Source organism: Rhynchophorus ferrugineus, unplaced genomic scaffold (genome assembly GCF_030347505.1).
Source record: "Rhynchophorus ferrugineus isolate W39M unplaced genomic scaffold, kcgeb_rfMv2 rfM1, whole genome shotgun sequence".
NCBI classification, from domain to species: Eukaryota; Metazoa; Arthropoda; class Insecta; order Coleoptera; family Curculionidae; genus Rhynchophorus; species Rhynchophorus ferrugineus.
Genome location: NW_027472580.1, coordinates 69,878 through 92,505, shown reverse-complemented (window position 1 = coordinate 92,505; position 22,628 = coordinate 69,878). Strand labels below are relative to the sequence as shown.

At 29.7% G+C, this 22,628-nt stretch overlaps 3 protein-coding genes and 1 non-coding gene across 6 annotated transcripts in view; 2 read left to right on the top strand and 2 right to left on the bottom strand.

The window, feature by feature from the left end:
* Positions 1–6,176, bottom strand: part of LOC143201900 (uncharacterized) — a 63,793-nt gene extending 57,617 nt beyond the window's left edge. The window contains exons 1-2 of the mRNA XM_076413099.1: positions 5,864–6,176; positions 3,257–3,456 (exon numbers count right to left, since the gene is read on the bottom strand). Of these exons, the coding sequence (XP_076269214.1) occupies positions 3,257–3,448 (192 nt within the window). The 5' untranslated portion in view covers positions 3,449–3,456; positions 5,864–6,176. The remainder of the gene's footprint in view (positions 1–3,256; positions 3,457–5,863) is intronic.
* Positions 470–3,247, top strand: LOC143201891 (uncharacterized). 2 transcript variants are annotated; one of them, XM_076413085.1, is made up of 7 exons: positions 531–553; positions 606–667; positions 744–865; positions 961–1,209; positions 1,973–2,105; positions 2,419–2,635; positions 2,970–3,247. In XM_076413085.1, exons 3-7 carry the CDS (start codon positions 800–802, stop codon positions 3,211–3,213), a joined length of 909 nt encoding a protein of 302 aa, XP_076269200.1. In that variant the 5' UTR covers positions 531–553; positions 606–667; positions 744–799; the 3' UTR covers positions 3,214–3,247. The 2 variants fall into 2 exon arrangements, with proteins under 2 accessions (XP_076269193.1, XP_076269200.1); XM_076413078.1 differs by having other exon boundaries at positions 470–553; positions 606–865.
* A 4,877-nt stretch (positions 6,177–11,053) lies between the features above and the next one.
* TRNAS-UGA (transfer RNA serine (anticodon UGA)) lies at positions 11,054–11,135 on the bottom strand. The gene has a single exon. It is a non-coding gene; the product is annotated as a tRNA-Ser (tRNA).
* A 449-nt stretch (positions 11,136–11,584) lies between these two features.
* The window catches only part of LOC143201830 (uncharacterized), a 33,337-nt gene continuing 22,293 nt past the window's right edge, over positions 11,585–22,628 (top strand). Inside the window, exon 1 of one of the 2 annotated variants that reach the window (XM_076413052.1) lies at positions 11,585–12,149. In XM_076413052.1, the coding sequence (XP_076269167.1) occupies positions 12,026–12,149 (124 nt within the window). In that variant the 5' untranslated portion in view covers positions 11,585–12,025. Of the gene's footprint in view, positions 12,150–14,146; positions 14,279–22,628 lie in introns of those variants that run through there. The other variant, XM_076413053.1, reaches the window with a different exon arrangement.

Below are 22,628 nucleotides of genomic sequence, written 5' to 3'. Positions count from 1 at the left end.
GAGTAAGTATTTGTGAAGTATAAAAACCTTTTATAGTAAACTTATCGCAGCTAATTAAATTATAATTTTTACATTTATAACATTACGTATATTACGTATATGATTAAATCGCTGCAATTATAATGAAATCATGCAAACTCATTCAAAGTCTAAGGATAATTTCTTATATAGGCCGACGAAAAGTATACTCTGGTCGAGCAAAAGACACCCTCCGGAAAATATGGAATGGCAGCAAGGATTTTCGCAACGAACTTGGAAGAGACTCATTAATAATAAAGCTATTTTTTCACTGAAATTATTCATAAACCAATCCACTTAGTTAATTATATAAAATTAAGCGTACTAGAACCATGTACTTCTTCCATTGTTTCTTCTATTTAATGACAACAAATAGCTAGTTAATATAAAGTAATACGAATGAAAACTGTACTATTACTCTATAATTTAAATGATTATCGGTGAAGTGACAAATGTCACTGTCATCTTTGTTAATCATTTCCTAAAATCAAAATTCAACGTTAAGTAATGAACATTAAACATCTCTTTAAGACCAGTAAGTTTAATTAATGATAATTAACAGCCGAATGCAATAAAACTTTTTCTAGTTTATAATAATAAAATCATCCCATCTTTTTGCACCCAGCCCGAGTACCAAAAATCGATACAAGTATGTATCTTAGGAGCTGATACTAGGATAGGTACTTACTCCAGTTTCCTCTTGAAACAAAATCCGTTGGTTTCAGTACTACATATTCAAGGATGTGAACCGATTTACAAAATTGGAGAAGATTTGGGTTTGATGGATACTAGCTGTATGGTACAGGCTTACTGTGGAATAGAAAGTGGCATAGAAAAAGCAATTAAGGTTATTGGATTTTAGCTACTGCTGTATAAAATTATTAGAGCTTCTTTTAGAAATTTTCAATATAAATATAATGGTTTCTTTAAAAATTATTTTAGTGCGCTGATGTGGTGGTTATTTTACCTAAAGAAAAGTTAAACACAGATACTCCGATAGGTGAACGAGTTATGGCAGAGGGTCATAGATTACACAGCATAGCAGTAAAATGTACAATTTTCTCTCCAAGGGCCATATTAGTTAACTGTGTACCTCCAGTTTCTGTGACCACGCCCCTTATTAGTGAAGTATTCAAGAAGACCAATTTTTACCACCCCGGGCGCATCATTGGTTCGGCGGCTTTTGCTCAGGTTTGTAAAGGATTGTTCATTAAGTTTTGTGTTTGATCATATACTATTATTTTATATTATTCTTTATCAAATCGTTGAAAGTAAGAGCATTTCATTAAGCAGATTAAAACATCATCATTTAAAAAATCATTATTCTGCATTGTCCTTAATCAAAACAGGAAATTAAGAAGCAATGTAAATGCGCTATTGTAATTCTAAAGACAATATTTTAAGAAGTTGTTAGTAGTCGTTGTTAGTAAAATCGGGTCATATTTGTAACCTTTTGAGTCAATCTGATATAAATTTTCACGATCACGAAAACGATCGGATTAAGTTAAGAAACAATACAAATGCGCTATTGTGGTTTTAAAGATATGTTGTTTTAATATGAGATATGAGTTAAAAGAAATGTTGTTTATAAACTACTTCTAAATTCGTAAAACAGTAAAAAGTAAACCTTTTGACCCTTGATATAAAAATCCGTGAAAAGATCTGATTCACATATAAAACAACGTCTCACATAGCTCAAAAATTATTATGGAAATCATTTAACTAAGCTATGAATTGTAACAACATTTATCTTATTGTCTAGATTTAGCTTCCTTTGATTTTTGGTTTGATTTGATTTGGTTGATGTGATACTTTCATCAAATGCAGAGATAATTACAATCATGGCGATATAATTCAACAGTGTTTTCAAGTATCACTTTAGAAATTCAATCCCTAAATAATTAACCATGTTTCAAACTATTAGATTGTATTTCTTACTCTTTTTTATAAACAGACAAAAGCCAATTCGTTACTAGCGAGATATCAAGATTTGGACCCTCAGTCAGTATATACACCGCTAATTGGAGGACCAGAAGTAGATTTAGCTGTACCGTTATTCAGTCAAGCAAAACCAGTAGAAGTTATTGGTGAGCTCAATATTTTAATAACGAATTGATCTCTACATTTAACTGCAATTATTATTTATTTATAATACGTTTAATAATAGGTATATAAACCTGCTTCCGCTATTTGCCTATAAATGTATTTATAAACATCATGTAACTGACATGTGACATAACAGATAATTAAGGGAGTATGAATACTTACAATTATACAACAGGTTAAAACCGAACGAAACCATCGTCAGGGTATAGATTGCAACTGATACGTTAGAATAAAATATTGAAGTAAAACGGCATTTCGACAACTAATATGTTTGTAATAATTTTCCTTTAATAGGGAAGAAAAACCAAATGTCCTTAACAGCAAAATTTAGGGGAATACTTGAATCTGAATTCCCAAAGATCTTGGGGCGGCCAAACCATCGCGAAAATTCAACAATAGCCGAAAGCTATGGCATTAGCAATTTGGTAGCGACAATAGCCCTTGGATTATGTGGAGATGCAAACGCGCATGCCAACGTATATCTCAGATCGAATGCAGTTCCTGCTTGCAAGTAAATATATTTAATTTCTTTAAGAGTTTATTGAAGGGTTACTATCTTCGAGAATATCAACAATGATATTCCATCATACACTTATTGATTGATTATACTAATATATATATATATATATATATATATATATATATATATATATATATATATTCTATTATATTCTCCAACATTTTAAGTATTTTAAAATCCATTCAATGTGGAGCCACCAGATGATGCGTTGTTTTCCAGAAGAAAAGCCTAAAAAATATTTTTTAGCGTTGGTATAATCCTTTAAAATGAAAGAAAGCCTATGTTCATGATTTCAGCTGAAACAATGATTAAATTAATTTTTTAGATACTTAGTTTCCACGGTACGTTTTTCGCGAGGTGGAGTCGTACATAACTATGGAATTCCTCAACTTCCCAAACACGAGCTGGACCTTCTCGAAAAAAGCAGTTTGGAAATAAAGGCACGAGAACAGATGGCTTTAGAGTATCTGGACTATCTACAGAACCACGACAAACCGACCGATATGCCACCGTTCCGAGAAAAGGAAAACAAGAAACAGGAATTGTTGAAACAACGTATTGTACGCTAAAATCCCATTAAATAAAGTCGACGTCAAAGTGTTATGTACTTACGATTTTACTGTTGAGATGCTGCAATTCTCTCTCGGCCAGGCGTCTTGTGGCATTTTCTTTTCTTTTCCTCTTGTACTGATTGTACTTGTAAAATAAGTACATGCCCGGAAGTGCCAGCACTACGAAAGGCTTAATGAGGGGGTTGTGACGCGATGGCTGTTGTGGTTCGGGGCCTTGAGGACGTTCAGGCATTGTATTATCTACAAATTACAATTTCTCTTATTACATAACTTCTTTAAAACGAAATAAATTAAAAATACTTAATATTTAGTTTAAAAATAAAACATTTGTATGTGTTAAAAATATTTGCAGGTATGGCTGAAATATGCAAATTTTTATATAATCACCATAAAATTGGATGGTTCCACTTGTAACAAATCATTTACAGTGATAATTACCTTTTATTTGAGAAGTTGAACAGTTCTCTATGTTAGAATGTATATACATATAAGTAAAATACCCCTAACTTATTTTATTTTATTTAATTTAAAAGATTTATTTTAACAGTCAGTAAATTTACTCCTTTATTGACGTAGACATCCACTAAACTATTCTTTTGAGCAAATGTTATCTAAAACAGATTTTAAACCTCATTCTTACATATGCATGTGTTACGCAATTATGCAATTTATAAGCGCAATACTCGCAAAATTAACCGATGTATTAACTTAAAGTTTTTACATAACATAACTAACAATTTTATAAGAATAATGGTAAGTTCCGACCTAAAGGGAAAGAAAAGGAAGAGAAAGAGTTAAGAGTAGCCGATGTTTTAGGCACTTTACTGCCTACTTGGATTACTGGAAGATACTGGGATCCTATTTTTGATGAAGCCTCTATTTTTTATACCTTAAAAAAATCCTTAAAAAATTAGAGATTTTTTAGTCAAATTAAGGGAAGAATACTGGGAAAGTTTAGCAGATAATGTGAGCAAAAATGGAAAATTTTATTGTCATTTTTTTTATCGTTTAGGTCTACTGGGAAAAGTTAAAAGAAAAGTACACAGTATCATCCGTGATCTGGACATACTCTGCTTAACGTGGGCTCCAAAGCACGATTCTCGGCATTAAGCGTATGACTAACTTAGAGATCATCTCGGAAGGACATCCGGTCTTACCCAGCCTGGTTGCTGGCGTAACTGGGATTATTTTCCTTCTCCGCTTTTACACTTGTGATCAATCACACATATAAAGTTACAACCATGGCCCAACAGGATTCAAACTCGCGGCTATCATAACATCAAGACGACCGTCTTGTCTCCTGCCAAGCATGTCGGCACAATCAAATCAGCTAGTTTTTATTGCACTAAAATGTTGCTAAAAAAAGTTTATAAGGAATATGCTCTATCTGAAACCACTTGTAGATATAGGTAAAGATGGTTTTGACATGATGCTGGGTACAAATATATGATGACGAAGAATTGGTAGTGTTACTGAATAAAAATCGCTGCCAAATATGAGAAGAAGCATTTGTGGGGACGATCTATGTTGATTAATCAGCTATGTTTAAGTGTTTAAGCCATCGAGAGCGAGGGCTTCACATAAATTGTAGAGGAAAAACTTTAACGATCACTCTATATGCTCGGTATATTGTTTTAATTTTAGAAAATGGAGTGATGTTTGCATTTTATTATTACTGATGAAAAGTAGATAGAAAAAATATAATAGTATCTATACAAAGGTAACAAACTATATATCAAGAGTGATTCATTTCATTGACATTTTATAACTGCCTGAAAGATTGTAAAAAGTAATAGCTTCCGATGGTTCCTTGAATAATGTTTTCATTCATGTTGTTATTGAAATAAATTAATACACTCAATTAAAGCAAGAACTTTTACACGAATCTTAATGAATAACTCAATATTAGAAAACTATCAATCAATATTAATTCGAATCTAAGATAACAAGGAGTTCAAGATCAATGTTAACGAATATTAATAGTGTTTTATATACGGGGGAACTAAATTAATAGTGGAACAAGGGCTTTTCATATAACACCAAATAATTTCGTTGTGTATTGTTCAAAAATTATGAATATTTTTAATTAAAACTATAGAAAAACACTAACAAAATAAAGCGATTCTTTAAAATTAGAAGACAATTTTTACAAAATGATTCGAAGACTTATTTCATTCGAATTATTACTGACTATTGACCTATTACTTCTCTAATTAGGATTTTGGAAATTTTGAAAATGAATGTAAGAATTATTTCCTATTATTATTATTATTAAAAAATTAAAACGACAATCAGTATACTGGCATATTACGCAAGCTAGAAAAAAATGTAAAAATATTTCTGCTATAATTTATCAGTAAACGTGGAAATTTTGGAAAACTGGAAAAAATGGAAAACTGATGAATGAAATGAAACTTAAAGTAAAAGGATAGGGGTATTGTTTAAAATAAATTTCTGTAATAACAATTATGAATAAACATATATAGAATTACAATAATATGCTCTAATTTTATGCGTAGTTATAGTTATAGAAATCCGCGGAACCATATAATTATCTATAACAAAATGTATTTAAAATCCAGCCCAGAAAATTTTTAATTTTTGTGCCCAGCCACTAACCCCAAAACAAAAAACCTCTCTGCTTTACCTTTTTATCACTGAAAGGGCTCCCGAAATCCACTAATGACACTAGTAAACGATCGCGCCGGTATACATTTACGCGAGTTCATAAAAAAACACTTATAATTTGGCACAGAAATAACAAAAAAAAAGCCGACCCGATAGAGCGAAAGGGTATACGTGAAGAAGGCGTGGGTGCGACAGAGAGGACCAGCTATGATATTGTCGATCTCATGCTTACGCCCACCGATCAGGGCTGGAGACGTCGATTAGGGCGCCGCTGCTCTGCCCGAAACATACTGCGGTGATGCTAGCGCGATTCCGTCGCTTTTCGAAGGCCCTTCGCCTGCTACGTTCCTGAATGGTGAAACGCCATGACTGAGCTTCAATTTTTACAGATCTTACGTTTAAGTTTAATAAACTTTCGATTAAATCTAGATAAATTTTCGGATTCAAGAGATGAATCTCTAATTGGAAGAATCTTTTGTATTTCATTGCAATTAATGAATGTTTAGTTATGCGAAACAATGTTTGTGAAGCAGTAGCTCCAACATAGTATATGTCAAATGCTAGCTATTTAGCAATAAAGTGTGTATTTACTGTTTCCTAGAATAAATTACTTTTGTAAATACTATAAAGAACCCTAAAATATATCGTAAATATTTCTAGTCATTCTAGTCAAGTTTTCTCATTAAATGTAATATTCGGGACAAAGCAGAATACATATGATGCTGTTTGTGCGGCAGGACTTCGAATCTTGTCGCTGTTCACAGGCCATGTATTTTTTGTCTAATTTTTAACGCTGTACTTAATGTTTGTCGATTGTCCTTCCTTACTTGTGTAGACTTAGACTATGATTGCTACTAAAATACAACACATTTCGATAAAACTTTTCTTCCTTTTAAAATAATAAGTTAATCTAATCTAATCTGAATCTAAGCTTTATCGTCGTAGCTATGGATCCGCCTTTGCAGGCATATACGGTTATTTGTTAAGTAGAGCTTGGTTTTTATTTATTTTTACACTTGGTTAAAACTACTGCTCTTTTATTAACACTTGATTGTTCATAGCTGAACGGTGATATTAGTTTATTATTAATTTCCATTGAAAATAAGGCATTATCTACTCGTTTAGCAGTTTCCATAAATCTAAGAGGCATCAAGTTGTTAGTTGCAGTGTCAAAGTATCAAGATGGTTTCCATACCAGTAAAATAGTAGGCATTGTTCATAGGCAAGAATAAAACTCTAATAAAGAATAATCAACATATGAAACTACGCTAGCAAAAACAGATATTTCTAAAAGTTGGTGATTCGCTTAGTCGGTAGGTCTTTCTAGAGCAATTGGTAAAAAGGGAGGATTCTAAAATGTTAAAAAAAAAACACTCACAAATATTTCATTCGGCACCAAGTTCGACATATATAGTAAAGTATCATTTTAATCAATTCAATAATAAAAGTTGAAATTTACAACATAAGCAAATATTCACACGCTAATATTACCAGAACAAAGCAAGTTACGTAACAACGAACATAATATTACATTTGTAATAATTTATATTGTTCCATTATTATTGAATATTCAGATTCATATAGAAAATAAATTGTATATGAATGTGTTTGTAATTATAATCTAATGTTGAATACTTTTTCTATCAGAAATAATATTATCGAAAACTAAACAATTAAATCTAAGAACGCAGCCATGCTTCGATCGGTCCCGGTAAGTCTACGCATGCTCCTATTTGAAAATATATTGCAACCTTTGCCAAATTTTGTAGGTGGGTTTTTTTTTCTGCTCCACCTCGGTCCAGACTCGATAAGAATATAAATAGACATTTTAGGGCTTTTTAGCAACAGAAAAAGCTATTAAGAACGACTATTACAGAAAAAAAACTGTTAAGGTTTCGCACTTGTTTTTATTCATAATATCAAAATAGCAATACAAGTTTTGATTTCTGTTATGACAGAAATACAATTTTACTTTGCTTAAAAAATTTGGTTCGAGCGTAAAAAGTGATCGACCACTGGCACTGAAATATTGCCATTTGGTTGTATTGTAATCTAAAAGGAAGTTTATAATATAAATATTTGGTACCAATTGAAAAAAAAGTCTCACTTTGCGAATATATAATCGTAGTCCGTTCTGGACGGCTTATAACTATAACAAAATGTTTTGTGAGTATTGATTGTTGTACTTTCGCCTGCCAATTCTGTTTTGATAATCTTCTGAACAGCATTATTTCTAACCATATAGTTTTCTGGTTCCCAACTTCCAGCAAACTACTACTGAACAATTATACTACTTCTTCGGAAGACCTAAACGCTATAATTATTAATACCTACGCTTTAAGTTATCGAACTGGACCCACATTTCCTCATGATTCAATGCATGCACCCCTCCAATTTTAGCTTTGACGAATATTTTGAATATTATATAAAAATGTTTATAAATGTCTATACTTTACATTCTTTATGGTGTCAAAATTGCCGAAACCAATACTCACAATTTTTTATCGCTATGTAAATTCCTTAAATAATTTCTCCACCTTACATAAATTTAAAATAATATATATTTAGTTATAACAACATATTTTCAAATGCATGCAAAAAGTAATGAATTTATTTTCAAAAACTGTTTCTCTCTAGGAATGTTTCTATTTCGCTTAACTACACCGGATGTCCCCTAACGAACAGCAAACTATCACTAAAATTAAACTAAATGGACGAATAGACGAATATCGAAAATAAAGTATATTTAGACAAGCAATGATAATTAAATATTCAGTAATAAATTAACACAGTCACAAAATAACAACATAATGAATGTAATAAATAAATTAATAAAATACATACGTAACAATATTTCCAGGATTTACTCTATTTCGAGATAAATTCTTGAATTTTTAATTCTATGAATTGTTAATACTATTTGATTCTTGACAGCTAGATGAATGAGAATTTTTAAAGAAAAATGTTGATCTGTTTGACTCTTATTATTCAATATTTTTAGGTATTCTCACATCTAACTAAAAAATAGAAATTTGTTCTAAATCAATCGTATGATCTACTGCATACTACATTATATTATTTGTCGTCAGAAGTTCGATTTTATGGATTATATTAATCAAGGATACCATGTCCAATCATTTATATATCAGAGATTTATTATTTTATTCTAGTTGGATACCATGACAAATTGGCGAAGGGATTTTTTCCCGGAAGTAAAGTTATGCTTACCGAAAAGAGAGCTGACGCCAAGTTTAATAGATCCATAAACCTATGTTAACGTCAAAAAGGCCTATATAATTTTTTGTAAAAATTTTTAACTTGTGTATAACGTATTTAATCGAGAACTAAATTAACGTACGAAAAAACGAAATATGAAGATAAAAGGAGTTTATGCTGAAGAATTTAAAATGTAATGAAAATCTATTTAAAAAAAATGTTGTTCGATTGCAAGCATCACTAGAACTTTTGGCTTAAATGAACACCATTGGTGTAAACTCATAAATCTGGATTGACTATTTATGATTGTATATCAGCAATAACTTCTCGCATTTTCATCTCATAGAATCAACATCTCACTAGCAACATCAACGGCTGGGTAAGAATGGATGAATTCCAGTCATCGAATACTCAGGAGAGTATGCATTGTGAATAATCGGTTACAGATATTGGAACATAACGTTAAACAGTAAATTGTGACTATATATCCAGAAAAATCAATAACAATAATATTTATTGTTGGCTTCGTAGTACAGTAGTTGAGACAACGGGACGGACCTACGGTTGTAATAGTCCAATCTGCTTAGGGCAATTGGTATTTAATGTGTTTGTGACTATTTATAGATACAAAAAATTAAATAATCGTAGTCCACAATTGATAAAAAAAGAGACACTAAAATATTACAAACAATAGTAATTATAATATATTGTATTTAACGAAAATATTTAAAGTATTTGCATAGGATTTAAATAAATAAAGCTAAATGTTAAATATTAATTTCATCATCCGCCTTAAGCCCACTATATATTTCTATTTACATAATAATATATATGTTGTCTATTTAAGATCTGCCGTTTTTCATGAATAGTAGCTACGTGTATATCGTACTACCATTTATATTGTATTATCAGTTTTGCTTAGATTCTACTAATAATGCCTTACATTACATCGGTCATAAATTGAGAAACTAAAAAGAAATATCAAAAAAACCAGTTATCAACTTGGCTATTATGTTTGGCTCTACATATGTATTCCGAATTTCAATAAATTAATTTATAAAGATTTTTACAAATTCCCTACTCTGTAAGCATGGAATATTTTGTTGAGTGGTGTTAGGCAGAAGTAGATCTAAAAGTGTTTAAATGGACTAATTTAACAAAAGCATCTGCATGAGAAGGAGTCCAAAATGTCATACGTATTACTGCGTATAGAGTTTTCGCTGATCAAGTAATTCTTAAGACATTCTCAGTTAATTTTTCAGTTCATTCTTAAGACAAATATAAAACAACAGCCTTAATGTTAGATATTATCAAGTAGGTATTTAAAATGTAACTCAACCACTTCAACAATAACCCGTCCTAATAACATGTGTCAATATACCAATGATATATTTTCATCTTTTTTATAAAATTCTCAGATATTTAAATTCCATCGCATGTAAAACATGAAATAATTCATTAATTATAAGGTTTAGAAAAATTATTTCGATTTAGTAATAGATTATTTTACATCCTGTGCTATATGTTTTAAAAGGTTATAGCCCATTAGTTATTACATTTTGAAAATGGGGTTCCAGAAGGTCAATTTCGTCATAATTTGTGTTTTAACTTCCAAAAGGGAAAAAAGCAGCGCAGGAAACAATGAATACGACTGAGTCAAGCTACAATTGATTAATAGGAAGAGCATTGTCTTGTATTAAGACTGGACCACAGACATCTTTGGTGAGTTGGCAAAAATTGATTGCTATAACAAAACTGTGATTTTACCAGAAAAGTGGAAAAAAGATCATCGTTCAAAATGGCACATATTGATTCATTATTTAACATTTATAAACATGTAGACATTTGTTTTGTAAACAACCACGTAGTGATACAAATAATTTTAAAAATAAAGTAATACTAAGTAATACAATTTAATGTCAACTAAAAAAATTATGCTAAAATAACAGAGGCTTTGCAGTTATTATTATAACAGTTAGGACAAAAAAAGTGCCGCTGCGGACAGGATTCGAACCTGTGCGGGCAGAGCCCAATGGATTTCAAGTCCATCTCCTTAACCACTCGGACACCGCAGCTGTGTATAGCGTATTGTAGAAGGTGATATTAGTACAAAATATTTCATAAATTAAAATATTTCATTTATAAATTTTTAATATAGTATCAGCACAAAACTAAAATAATAACACAAAGGACTTAAAAATAAATATTGCATATCGTTAGTTCAAGCAATATATAGATAAAGTAAGCCATATTTTATTTCATTTAATAACGCGTTGGTGACATTTAATTATATTCTTTTACTTTCAATTGGTATTACTTATTTTTATTGTTACATAAACTGTAGATGTTAGGTTTATTTGTTTTATTGAAATTATTAGTTTTTTGGGGTACCACATCCTAATAAAAACTCCACATAAACTGATATAATTATCTTTAAAATAAAGAACAAAAAGTGCGTAATGACGTAAGCTCACAAGATGTGATCATTTGCCCTATTCGCCAAGCCAACGAGCCGATGCGAACGCCGTAGTACCGTACAGAATACGCTACTGGCGACAGTTCAGTAGATAATCACCCGTTGGCTTACTAGACGAAGTGTTTCCATTCATCGTTCTAGTCGTCGGAATCGAAGTAGTCCTTGTCGAGCGAGGTATGTACAGCTGCGCGAATTCTGTTATTATTTTGACAAGTGTGTGACGCGATCGGGATTTAAAATCTTGCGCGAAATTTCACTTTTCGTCAAAATTCAGTGGCAATTAAGTTACAGTGAAATGGAATCAGTGAAATAACAAAATTATTTTTAGTGTTTATTTGTGAAAGCCTAGTTATTAAATAGATAGTGTTGACGATTTTGTTTACAATTTATTGGAAGAGATAACGGTCACACGAGCCAAAGGTCTCGTTTGAATTTCCTATTTTTCAATAGAATAATGTTGATTGGAATCAATTTTTTTGAACGTATATAATGTTGATAGCAACACCATACAGAGATTTCGACGTAAGGGACAGAAGACCGCCAAAAGTAATATCGGAGGTGCGAAAAACTTATTTGAACTCAACAGCACTAAATCTAAGACCAAAATTATCAGGTAATTTTATTTGAACATATATAGACAATAGCCTTATTGACATTCCTATCAAAAATAAATATCATGGTATATGTATACAATAACTGCATTGGAACATTAGTTTCATTATAAAAATGCAGTATAATACAACTACTCAGATAAGGTTTCAATCGGAAATAACAAAATAAAACTAAATCATATTCAGTTATGCGTTACAAATAACCTAATGGCTGGAAAATTACGAAAACAGAATTAAGTTTACATCAATTCAAACATTTTTATTTGAATGAGTCGTTATATTTTCTATTTAACTTAAATAGGTTAAATTAAATTATTTTTAAATATGCAAGATTTACGGAAATTATTACCTTTTCAAAGTCTCGAAACTTATCTAGTAAACAAGTCGCAAAGCATGTGGCTTATCGAAATAAGGGTGAAATGTAGGTTATGTTTAGTTATCTTAATACGTTTGACACTAATTCTTTTAAAGGTTTTTCCTTTGTCGTTTTTGTAAAATATTAAGATTCTTTTTGTGTATTACATTACATACTTTCAGATATTTGGATCTTATCGTTTTTAATTAGAAAAAATAATTGAAATTCATTATGTTGACAAAATAAGGTAATTTTTTATTTTATAAAAAACCTCAAGAAACCTTATTTACTCTTGCTGTCATAATATTGAAAATGATGAAAATGAAAATGAGGAGAAATAATATACAATTTAATTTACATGCAGACCATTATTTTTCGGTCCAGTGTTGATCCTTTTCTCAGACACATATTAAACAGACTTTTGTGCATCCTCTTGTTGATTCGTTGGAGACAAATTTTAAATCTCTATACAGCATCCAATTATAAGCTGTATAGTTAATTTTCTGTTAAATTATATTAAAATTTTCCAGTACTTCTATTGTGTAATAATACTATATTAAAAACTAAATAACACAATAATTACATTGAAATAAATTAAATTAATGAAAAAGCTTTTTCATCGGGTATTCGAAAAAAGATCTTCGTTGATTAATTCGTCTCTCTTGTTGACTCTAAATTTATTTGGGAGCACAAGTACTGGGTTCAAACCAATTCTGGGTTTCTCATTTTGATCCAAGATCAAATAGTACATCTGAGACTAATCCATATTAATTAAATATCGAATTTAAATATCTTTTTATGCGCGTAGTTTTATTAAAACTAGAAAGTTCATCTTATTACCTGCACTGTCTGATGATGTCTAATACTAAATTGTTTTGAATTACTTAAATTTTATTTACGTAATAGTTTACATTATTTGCTGTTCAACAATCAAATTCAACTAAGTAAATTGCTTCGAATCCAGTGTTTGGATACTTACAGTTCACCAGAAAGATTGTTTTCATATTCCTATGATATTTGTGTAAATAATATTTATTTTTAATTTATTATAATAATGCAAATTTATATCTTATTGGAAGAAACAACTGTCACGAAAATAAATTATTTGTTGGCTTAATTCCTATAAAATCTATAAGACTCACAAAAATGTACTTCAACAACTATTTCAAAGAGTGGTAGAATACTGGCATAAATTAACTTTATCCAAGGGGCATAATTGAAAAATGTTTGTTTTTATGTGGGAATTATTTTCAAATGTGATCGATTTCAAATATTATTAAATGGTTGAAATATTCGAAACTTAAAATTATTTTAGGAGGTACAAACTTTCTTTTGAACCTAAGATAAAATCCAGGAAATACTTATAAACATTTTCCAAAAACAACTGAATGAATGTTTTGATTTTACTCATCGATATTTTCAATAGAATTTCACTATCAACTTAAAAAAGTGTATTTAAACTCGTCTCGTTTCATACGATGGGGTCTAAACTACCAGGTAAAATGTACTCGACAATAAAAATATCTTTCCGGTTTCGTTGTAAAAAAAAGAGCACATAAAATTTCTTTACCTGGGCACAGGGAGCGGACGAGTTCAAAAAGTATTCGTGCAAAAACTATTCTTTTCATTGACTGGTTTATAAAAATTAAATTAGTACCGAAACATTGTGTTTTTATTGCTGGTATTATCGGCTATAATGGCCAATACAACTTAATCGTGTGATTTTAAATGTTAATGAAAGCGTGGAGTGAAAGCATAACATGTTCCTGTCAGCAGGTAAAGAAAGAAATATAAAATATTACCAAATTTACAGTACCACTCGTATATTGAGAAACTTTTATTTCTAAAATATTTCATTTTTATTATCTAAGAATTTCTATATTCTGCCCAGTGGACAATAATTTTTTTTTTCAGTAAGCAACCTCCTGTATAAACGGCCTTTATATTTTTAGTATAATGTTTGCCCCTGCTTTGTATCTTTCAACTTGTTAGCAATAGTTAAAAGTCGGATATAAAAGATATAATATAAAAGTATTTCTGCTAAACTTCAAGTAAATCCTTACATAACAGCTTAATACTCACATTTGGTCAATCGGCGAGTCCTGAGTTATACATTGGTCTTTCTTCTACTTCAAAATTAACATTTTCAGAAGGTCTTTCAGTTAAGCAAACTATCTTAGCCTCTTAAGAGCAATAGAATGTTGCAATCCAAAGCTGACATTCGAATTCCATTGCGTGTGACACTAAATATATAAACCTTATTTGAAAAGATTAAAAAATAAAAAATTGGTAAGACTCATTAAAATTATAACAACTAAATAATTAACAATTTCAATTGTCATGTCTCAGCCTGTGCATGCCTTGAACTAACAACAAATTAGTGAATTTGATGCTTTGAAATAGCATCTGAATTGAGCCTCTTAATATATAGTTTATAAGTAATAGATTTATAGGATGATTGGAAGAGACGTTTTCGGACTCGGGTTTAAGAATTGTAATTATTTAAACCACATACTTAATACAAAATTTCATCTTTTTCTTTGTCCTTCCTGACGACTGTATTTTGTTTTCCTTTAATGTGGGGCCTTTTAATGTTTCTGTTGCTTTACAAGCTGAATATTCCATAGTATCAATTATGTTATGTATGGTTTTTTTTATAGTTTCCTATTTTTCTGCGATTAAGTGCTTCATTGTAAATGGTACATAGTTAATTTGTATTTTGCTATAAGAAAATGTATATCACATAGAGTATTTCATCCTGCTGTTTCCGAAACCATTTCGAGTTTTTTTATTATTTTTTACTCACATAATACTGTATATAATCACATAATATATTAAGCAGTTTTACTTTTTTTATCAAAAATTTTAAAATTTTCTTATCAAACATTGGAATATTAAATTATTTATGATTTTCAATTTTAATTTCTTCATTTTTAGGAGCATATAAAAATTATTCATGGTTTTTGGACAAAATATATATTTTGAAAAATATTTGTTATTTATCTTATACTAATTATCTGACAGAAATTAATATTATTTGAAAGTCTTAATTATTTATACAATAACGGTATAATTTCACGTTTTATCATTTCGGTAGGTTTATTGTTGTTGATTACATTTATTGAAAAATTAAGAGGATAACGTCAGAGACATATGATCAATAACAATTAAAAAATTTATCGATTATGCTTATTAAAAAATATGAGTAATTGTTTATGTATTATTTCTAGGTTAAATTATTATTACACTGAAACTTATAGCGTATTTTTTAAATAAAAATATTTTTTTAATTGTTAACTTTTTAATATACATCGCTAACTTTCCACTATTTTTAACACACATCATAATGACATTTCAATCTTATCATAATGACATTTTAGTGTTTCCAAATGTGTCTGATCTCTTTTGAATGTGAGCAATCCCCGGTTATAGTTTCATATGGCTTTAGCAATTCATAATAGATCATACCCTTTCTAACCCCATAAAAAATGCAGATTGAATTAGCAACTGATCTTGATGGTTTGTAGGATTTAAAAAATGACTGTTCGTGCTTATGGTTGTTATGTTAGGCCTATATATTCATACAATAACAGTTTTGTGGGAAAAATATTGGCCAAGGAAGTAGTGAAATATATGCACATTTCATTGATACCATATTTGTTTTAAAATTCCATTACTCACTGTTTTTCTAGGTTATGCTTGTTGACAAAACTTTTTAATTTTTTAATTATCAGGGCCTATATAATTAATAATTAATATTTGAATTATCACTCCATAATTTGTGTTAGTATCGACAGTTTCTTTATCTTAGAATTTATAGTTATTTTATACCACTGTACTTATAGTTTGTTTTATCCTAATTTAAAGATTGTTAATCGTAGCATTTATATTTTGTTTATCCCAATTTTATAGTTTTTATTTAGATATATATCTAAGGTATGTTTATCTGAGTATTTATAGATGTTGTTCGTTAATTGTAACGTAGAAATGTTATTTTAGTAAATTACTAAATGCTTATAAAAAAACAGCATAACACTGTTTCTTTATCAAATAAATTATGGCGAAATATTTGCACCATATATAAAAAGATCGTTTAAAATTCTTCAGATATTAAGGATATTTCTTAATTGTATTAAAGTTTCGCTGTATTTTGAATCACTTCGAATCATACTCGTTATGGGTTCTAAGGAGATATCGCGCTGGATCAGTTTGCTGGACACGTAATATGGGGCATCTACGATGACTCGCAACACTTTATTCTGGAACCTCTGGAGGATATCTATGTTAGATTTACTAATAGTACCCAAATGGGCCAAGTATTGACTTATACAGCAAAACCTTGTTTTTGCTAATGATAATTTAGTTTTACGCCCTATCAGCCAGTACATTTTTTTAGTTTAAACCCAAGCTGTTTGCATTTTGTCACTATATGTTTTTTCCATGTCAAACGTCGATCAAAATGCATTTTCAGATATTTAACTTTGTCTGCTTGAGGAAGGTCATTATTATTCAATTTTGCTGAGGGACATGTTCTTCTATAAAGGGTGAATGTCATATGGGTAGATTTTGTCTCATTTTCTTTGATACACCACGTTTTCAACCACAATTCGACTTTGTTAAAATGAAGTTGGAGGTTTCTTGTGGCTGATATTGGATCCTAGTATGATGATAAAAGCGCTATATTGTCAGCATATGTTGTAACAGTAGTGTTTCTTGAGGTCGGTAGGTCAGCTTTATACAACAGGTATAACAATGGGCCAAAACACTGCCATGCGGAACACCCTAATATATTGGGTGTAGGTCAGTATATTCGTCGCCCTGTTGTCACCCAATATCCAATACGTCACCCCATAAAATGTCTGTCGGTAAGTTATGATTTCAGCAGTTGAAAGTGCGTATGGGTCAAAAAATTTTTCAATTTAACATTCAGTCCAGTATGCCACACCTTGTCGAAGGCCTGAGAAATATTGAGAAATGCAGCGGAGCAATATTTTTTATCGTTTAAGTTTTTGTTAATTTGGTTGACTAATCTATGTATTTGTTCTGTTGTTCCGTGTTTATTACGGAAGTCAAATTGATGGTCTGGAGTAATATTTCTCACCTCTGCGATTATTTTGAGTCTCTTAATGTACAGTTTTTCGAAAAGTTTAGAGATCACAGGTTTGTTTATAGGCTTATAGGAGGATAATAGGAGACGTCTTCTGATTTTTTCTCAGGTTTAAGAATCATAATGATTTGAGCCACTTTCCAAGTGCTAGGAAAGTAATTAAGTCTTAGCATGGCATTAAATATGAATGTTATTCATTTGATGCACTTTTTGGGAGCTCTTTTAAAATTCATCCAGTAATTAGGTTAAAACCAAGCATTGGTTTCTTTAAGTATTGTTTGTTTTACTTCCTTAACAGTATTTTAAGAATAAAAAGAAATATATTATGATTAATGTACAACAGGAGTAATGCTAAAACTAATATTCCATATTTTGTAAAATGAAACGCAACAGAAGCATACTAACTTAAATTCTACTGATGCTTTATGCATGGGTCATAAGGATATCCAACAACACTGAATAATTCTTTAAATATTTTTTATATATGTTCTACCTAAAATTCGTTTTAAATATTTTTTTAATCGAACCGAATTAATTGTATTTATTCGACCGATACTAATTGAATGAGAAATTGATTATAAGTAGATTGAAAAAAAAACAAAAAACCTTCAATTACTAATTTTTAAGCACGTATTCAATAAGAAAAGCTACTGAGGCAAATTAGAGGTTAGAGAAGCTAACTAAAATGGTCTTTTTGATTTCTCGCCATTTCGATAGTCTTTTTCGATATTTTTGGATGCCTAAGCCGGCACGATCCCCAGGGCATTTGTCTCTAGCAGATGTTTCTCCTTTACACGCACCTTTTTCTTCGCATTGAATTTTGTTTCATTGTTTGAAACCTTTATTTTCAACACAATTTAATCTTTTCATTCAAGATAGAAAAGAAGGGAATTAATCTTTGTCGCATATATATTACAGTATACTTGTATAAATTATAACTTGGATGTCAATATTGTATACATAAAGGGTACATATTTCCTGTGATACTTATTTTATTATAAAAGTGATATTGACTTTATTATCGATATTTAGTTTTTCAAAATATTTGTGCCTAAGTAATAATAAAAATGTTGTTAAATATTAATATAATTAAATTATTTTATTTTAAAATGCATTGAATAAAAAATGCCAATTTTCATTAAATATATTTTCCATTAAACTGCCGTATGCAGCACTTTCTATCAATTAGCTACGAAGAATTGGTACAATTGTGCGACACTTTCCACTACTTTTAAGATAATTAACCTTAATTTAATGCTCGTTAGAAACAGTACATTGTTACTGTCGTTCCGGAAAGCAAGTTCTCTCCCAAAAATCTAGAATATACATTTTGGAAGTTGTACTGAAATGCTCGTAAAACATAAAAACATTTTTCTATGCCATCACGTATTTTTTTATGTAGAGACAATACATTTGTCTTTGATCTATTGAATTAAAATGCAAATAATCGATTTTTTAATTTTATAAATGTTTATTAATATTTTTCCTTTAAATATGCACTTTCTTTGAATTTATCACAAGTTGACTACGACGGTGAAACTATCTCCAACCTTTAGGAATAGAAACATGTTCATATTAGATTAGCTTATGACATGGGTGAGTTTGAGAGGTAATTCACGAAATTCGCATTTAAAGGTGAAAAAATTTGATAAATTATTTTGGAGATTTGGCATTCTGTTATGGATAGAGAAAATGAGTTGATCTTTTTTTAACTGTTGTGGAATTCTATATGACTAAAATAAGTCTAAGTATCGATTCGTACAGCAATACCTTATTATCCAATGAAAACTTGGATGTACACCCGATGAGCCAATGTATTTGATATAGTTTAAGTCCGAGTTGTTTTCGTTTTGCAAGTATGTGCTTCTTCTAAGTAGGTGTCGGCCAAGATATTTAGTATTCTCTGTCTAGGGGAGTTGGCAAATATTGATTTTCCCCGATGAACATGTTTTTCCACAATACATATGTAGATTTTATTTCATTTGCTTTGATTCGCCATGTTTTCACCCACATTTGTATTTTATTGAGGTGTGTTTGGAGGTTCTTTGCTCGTGTTACTGGATCTTCGTGTAATAATAATAAACCTATATATAAATTGATAGGAGGTGTCATTCTTTCCCCGGTTTGAGTATCATAGTTATTTTAGCTACTTTTTAAATGCTAGGAATGTATTATAATATATATTCGTAATATTGCGTTAAATGTGAATGTTATTAATTGTATACCCTTCTCAAACAGTTCTTGTAGAATTAATCTGTCTCAATATTATACATTAAACTTTTCTGATTTTTGAATGGGGTAGATCCATTTGAACTGGAGAATTTAGGAAGTCGGTTTTATTTTCTTCGTCTTTAGATATCTCAAATGGGAAGCGCTTATATATATTTTTACAAAATTATTTTTAAATTATGAAATTGTTTGATAATATCTCTGGACTGGATTAACTATGATATAAGATAATGGTTCGTTCATAATTCGTTCGGTTAATCATTCATAACAATTAGAATAATTATTGATTAGTGGAAAATATATTTATCGTTTAGAATGGCATTAATTGTTGATTTTATTTTTTAATTGGATTTGGAGCACGTCTTTAGTTCTGATACAAAATAACTATAAAATTACGAAAAATAATTTCTCTATAGATCTTGCAGTTTTCTTCATATACTTTTATTACCGTTAGTTCCAGTTTATATATCAATTTTTACTAGTTAAATAACTTTTCTCTTTTTTAATTGCAATTATGTGAAAGGCTTGTTAATATAATGTCTGCAATTTGATCCGAACGATCGTGCCACAGTAAAATTTTTTAAAAATTCATAATCAATGAATCCTAGGCTAGCCATTAAAATCCGCTGACCCTAGAAATAATGGTTGAGCGTTAATAGACTGTGATAGTTTTTTGGAATTCAGCTAAGGGAACTGTTACATAGGAGTAACACAAGCTCACACAAACAGTTGAGAACGATCAATTCAAATTCAATTGTTCGTAACTAAACTAATCATCAAGCATCGATGTAACAAATCATTTGACGACAAACTTTCATATATCGGCTTAATTAGTGTCAATACTTCGTGTTTTAGAGAGATATATATTCATAAACAGAATTTTCGATAGTATCGCTGCAACCGACCGGTTTAGTTGCTACATCACAGAAGCTTCGGAAATAATTCGAATTAAAAAAAAATCTGAGAGAATAATTTTAAAAGGCTAAACTATAAAAGTAATAGAATACGAATAACATAAAACAAATAGAAAAACTATAAAAGTAAAAAAGTGTGAAAGTAAACAGAATACTCCCTTTAACCATAAATCGTAAAAAAACATACATAAGTAACAAACGAAGACTGATTGCAAATCGAATGAATACCAATAAATTGTATAATGACATTTATCCAGATATTATTAAAAATGATAAATCGCCTGACATCTCTTATCGTAATATTGCAGGCAATTGCATTTAAGTCATTATTATATTTTTAATGCTTCACACATCGAAAAATTTCTTATCGCTACATGGTTACAATGAAATAATGGTAATAATATAGATTGTAAGAAAATAATTACATGATTAAGCAAAGTTTTCTTGAAATTCCTGTTACTAGGATGTTCAAAAAAAAAGTTCGTGGAAATAAGAAACTAGTTTGTAATTGCAAACATTATTTTCCATTACACATATCCCAGCGATCATTCAATGCCTGAAACCCTATCACTGTTGTGGTCTTTCAGAAAACCTACAAAATAGTCCTATACGGCAGCTTCATTTGATGAAAATAATGCCAACAGGTGCCTTATTTTGATTGTGAAAAAGATTCCTTCTGTAAGTCGACCTTTTTTAATTAATATTACTTTGCCCATAATTGGTCCATATGGTAACATTAATATTTTTTGTTGGTTATATGTTTATTGTTCTTTCAGTTTGGAATCAATACATTAACTAACATTTTCTTGGTCATTTTCTGAATAAAAAGTTTTATCAAAGCCGAGAAGCGCGGTTACACCATTTGTTACCTTTTTGTTTTAATTCAGGTTCATGATGGGCCAAGTCTGACTCATTAAAATATCACACAAAATCATTGTTCCATTATTAACAAATGAAATATCTATTATGCACAATGTGTCTAGATCTTATGAAAGATTAAGGAAATATTAAGATTATTTTCCAGGAACCTTCGAAATAAAAGTAGAATATTTTTTATAGATATCATTGTTTTTACAACTTTATATCTTCAGATCAAATATTATGATGTATTACAATTATTATTTCTTCACAGTTAACAAAGTATATTCTAATTCATAGAATTGTCGTCTTATTTCTTGTCATGTCCATCTGATTCGTTGTACAATATTGATTCCTGGTCTTTCGCTTTATTATACTGTATGTTTTATTAGGATTCTGTTTCACAGTGACTATTTACAATCTTTCCTATTTTATTTACTTGTAGACTTCATTTGCGCTTTATTTTTCTTGAATTCTTCGCAGTTGACATAATCAGCCATAAGAGAAAACCATTATTTTTAGTCATCGAATTCAAATTACCAATATCTTTTTATTTTATTCGCCAAATAAATATATTTAAAGTAATAGAAATAATAGGTATGGAATTTTTCAGTTACAAGTACTGCGCGTGCAAATGGGAGCAAGTTATAAATTAATTTTAAGTGCACTATATACAGGGCTCAAAAACATTACATTATGATACATAAACCATATCAAAAATATTGACTGTATTAATAGCAAATCATCAATTGAATTTTTTACAGTTACATTTTAACTATATTTGATGTGTTTGATCTAAACGATTTTGGTCTTTTTTATGGTAATGTTTATTTATATGGTTCTTGGAATTCTTGTTAATTGTTCAAATATGTAAATTTATTTAAATATGGTCTTTTTATAAAAATGGAAAGGCCTAAAAAATTATTTTTATTATTTCATTTTATTCAATAATTTTTGAAATAAAATGTATAATAAAAAAAATTCAATGTTTATATCTAATATAATAAATCTAATAATA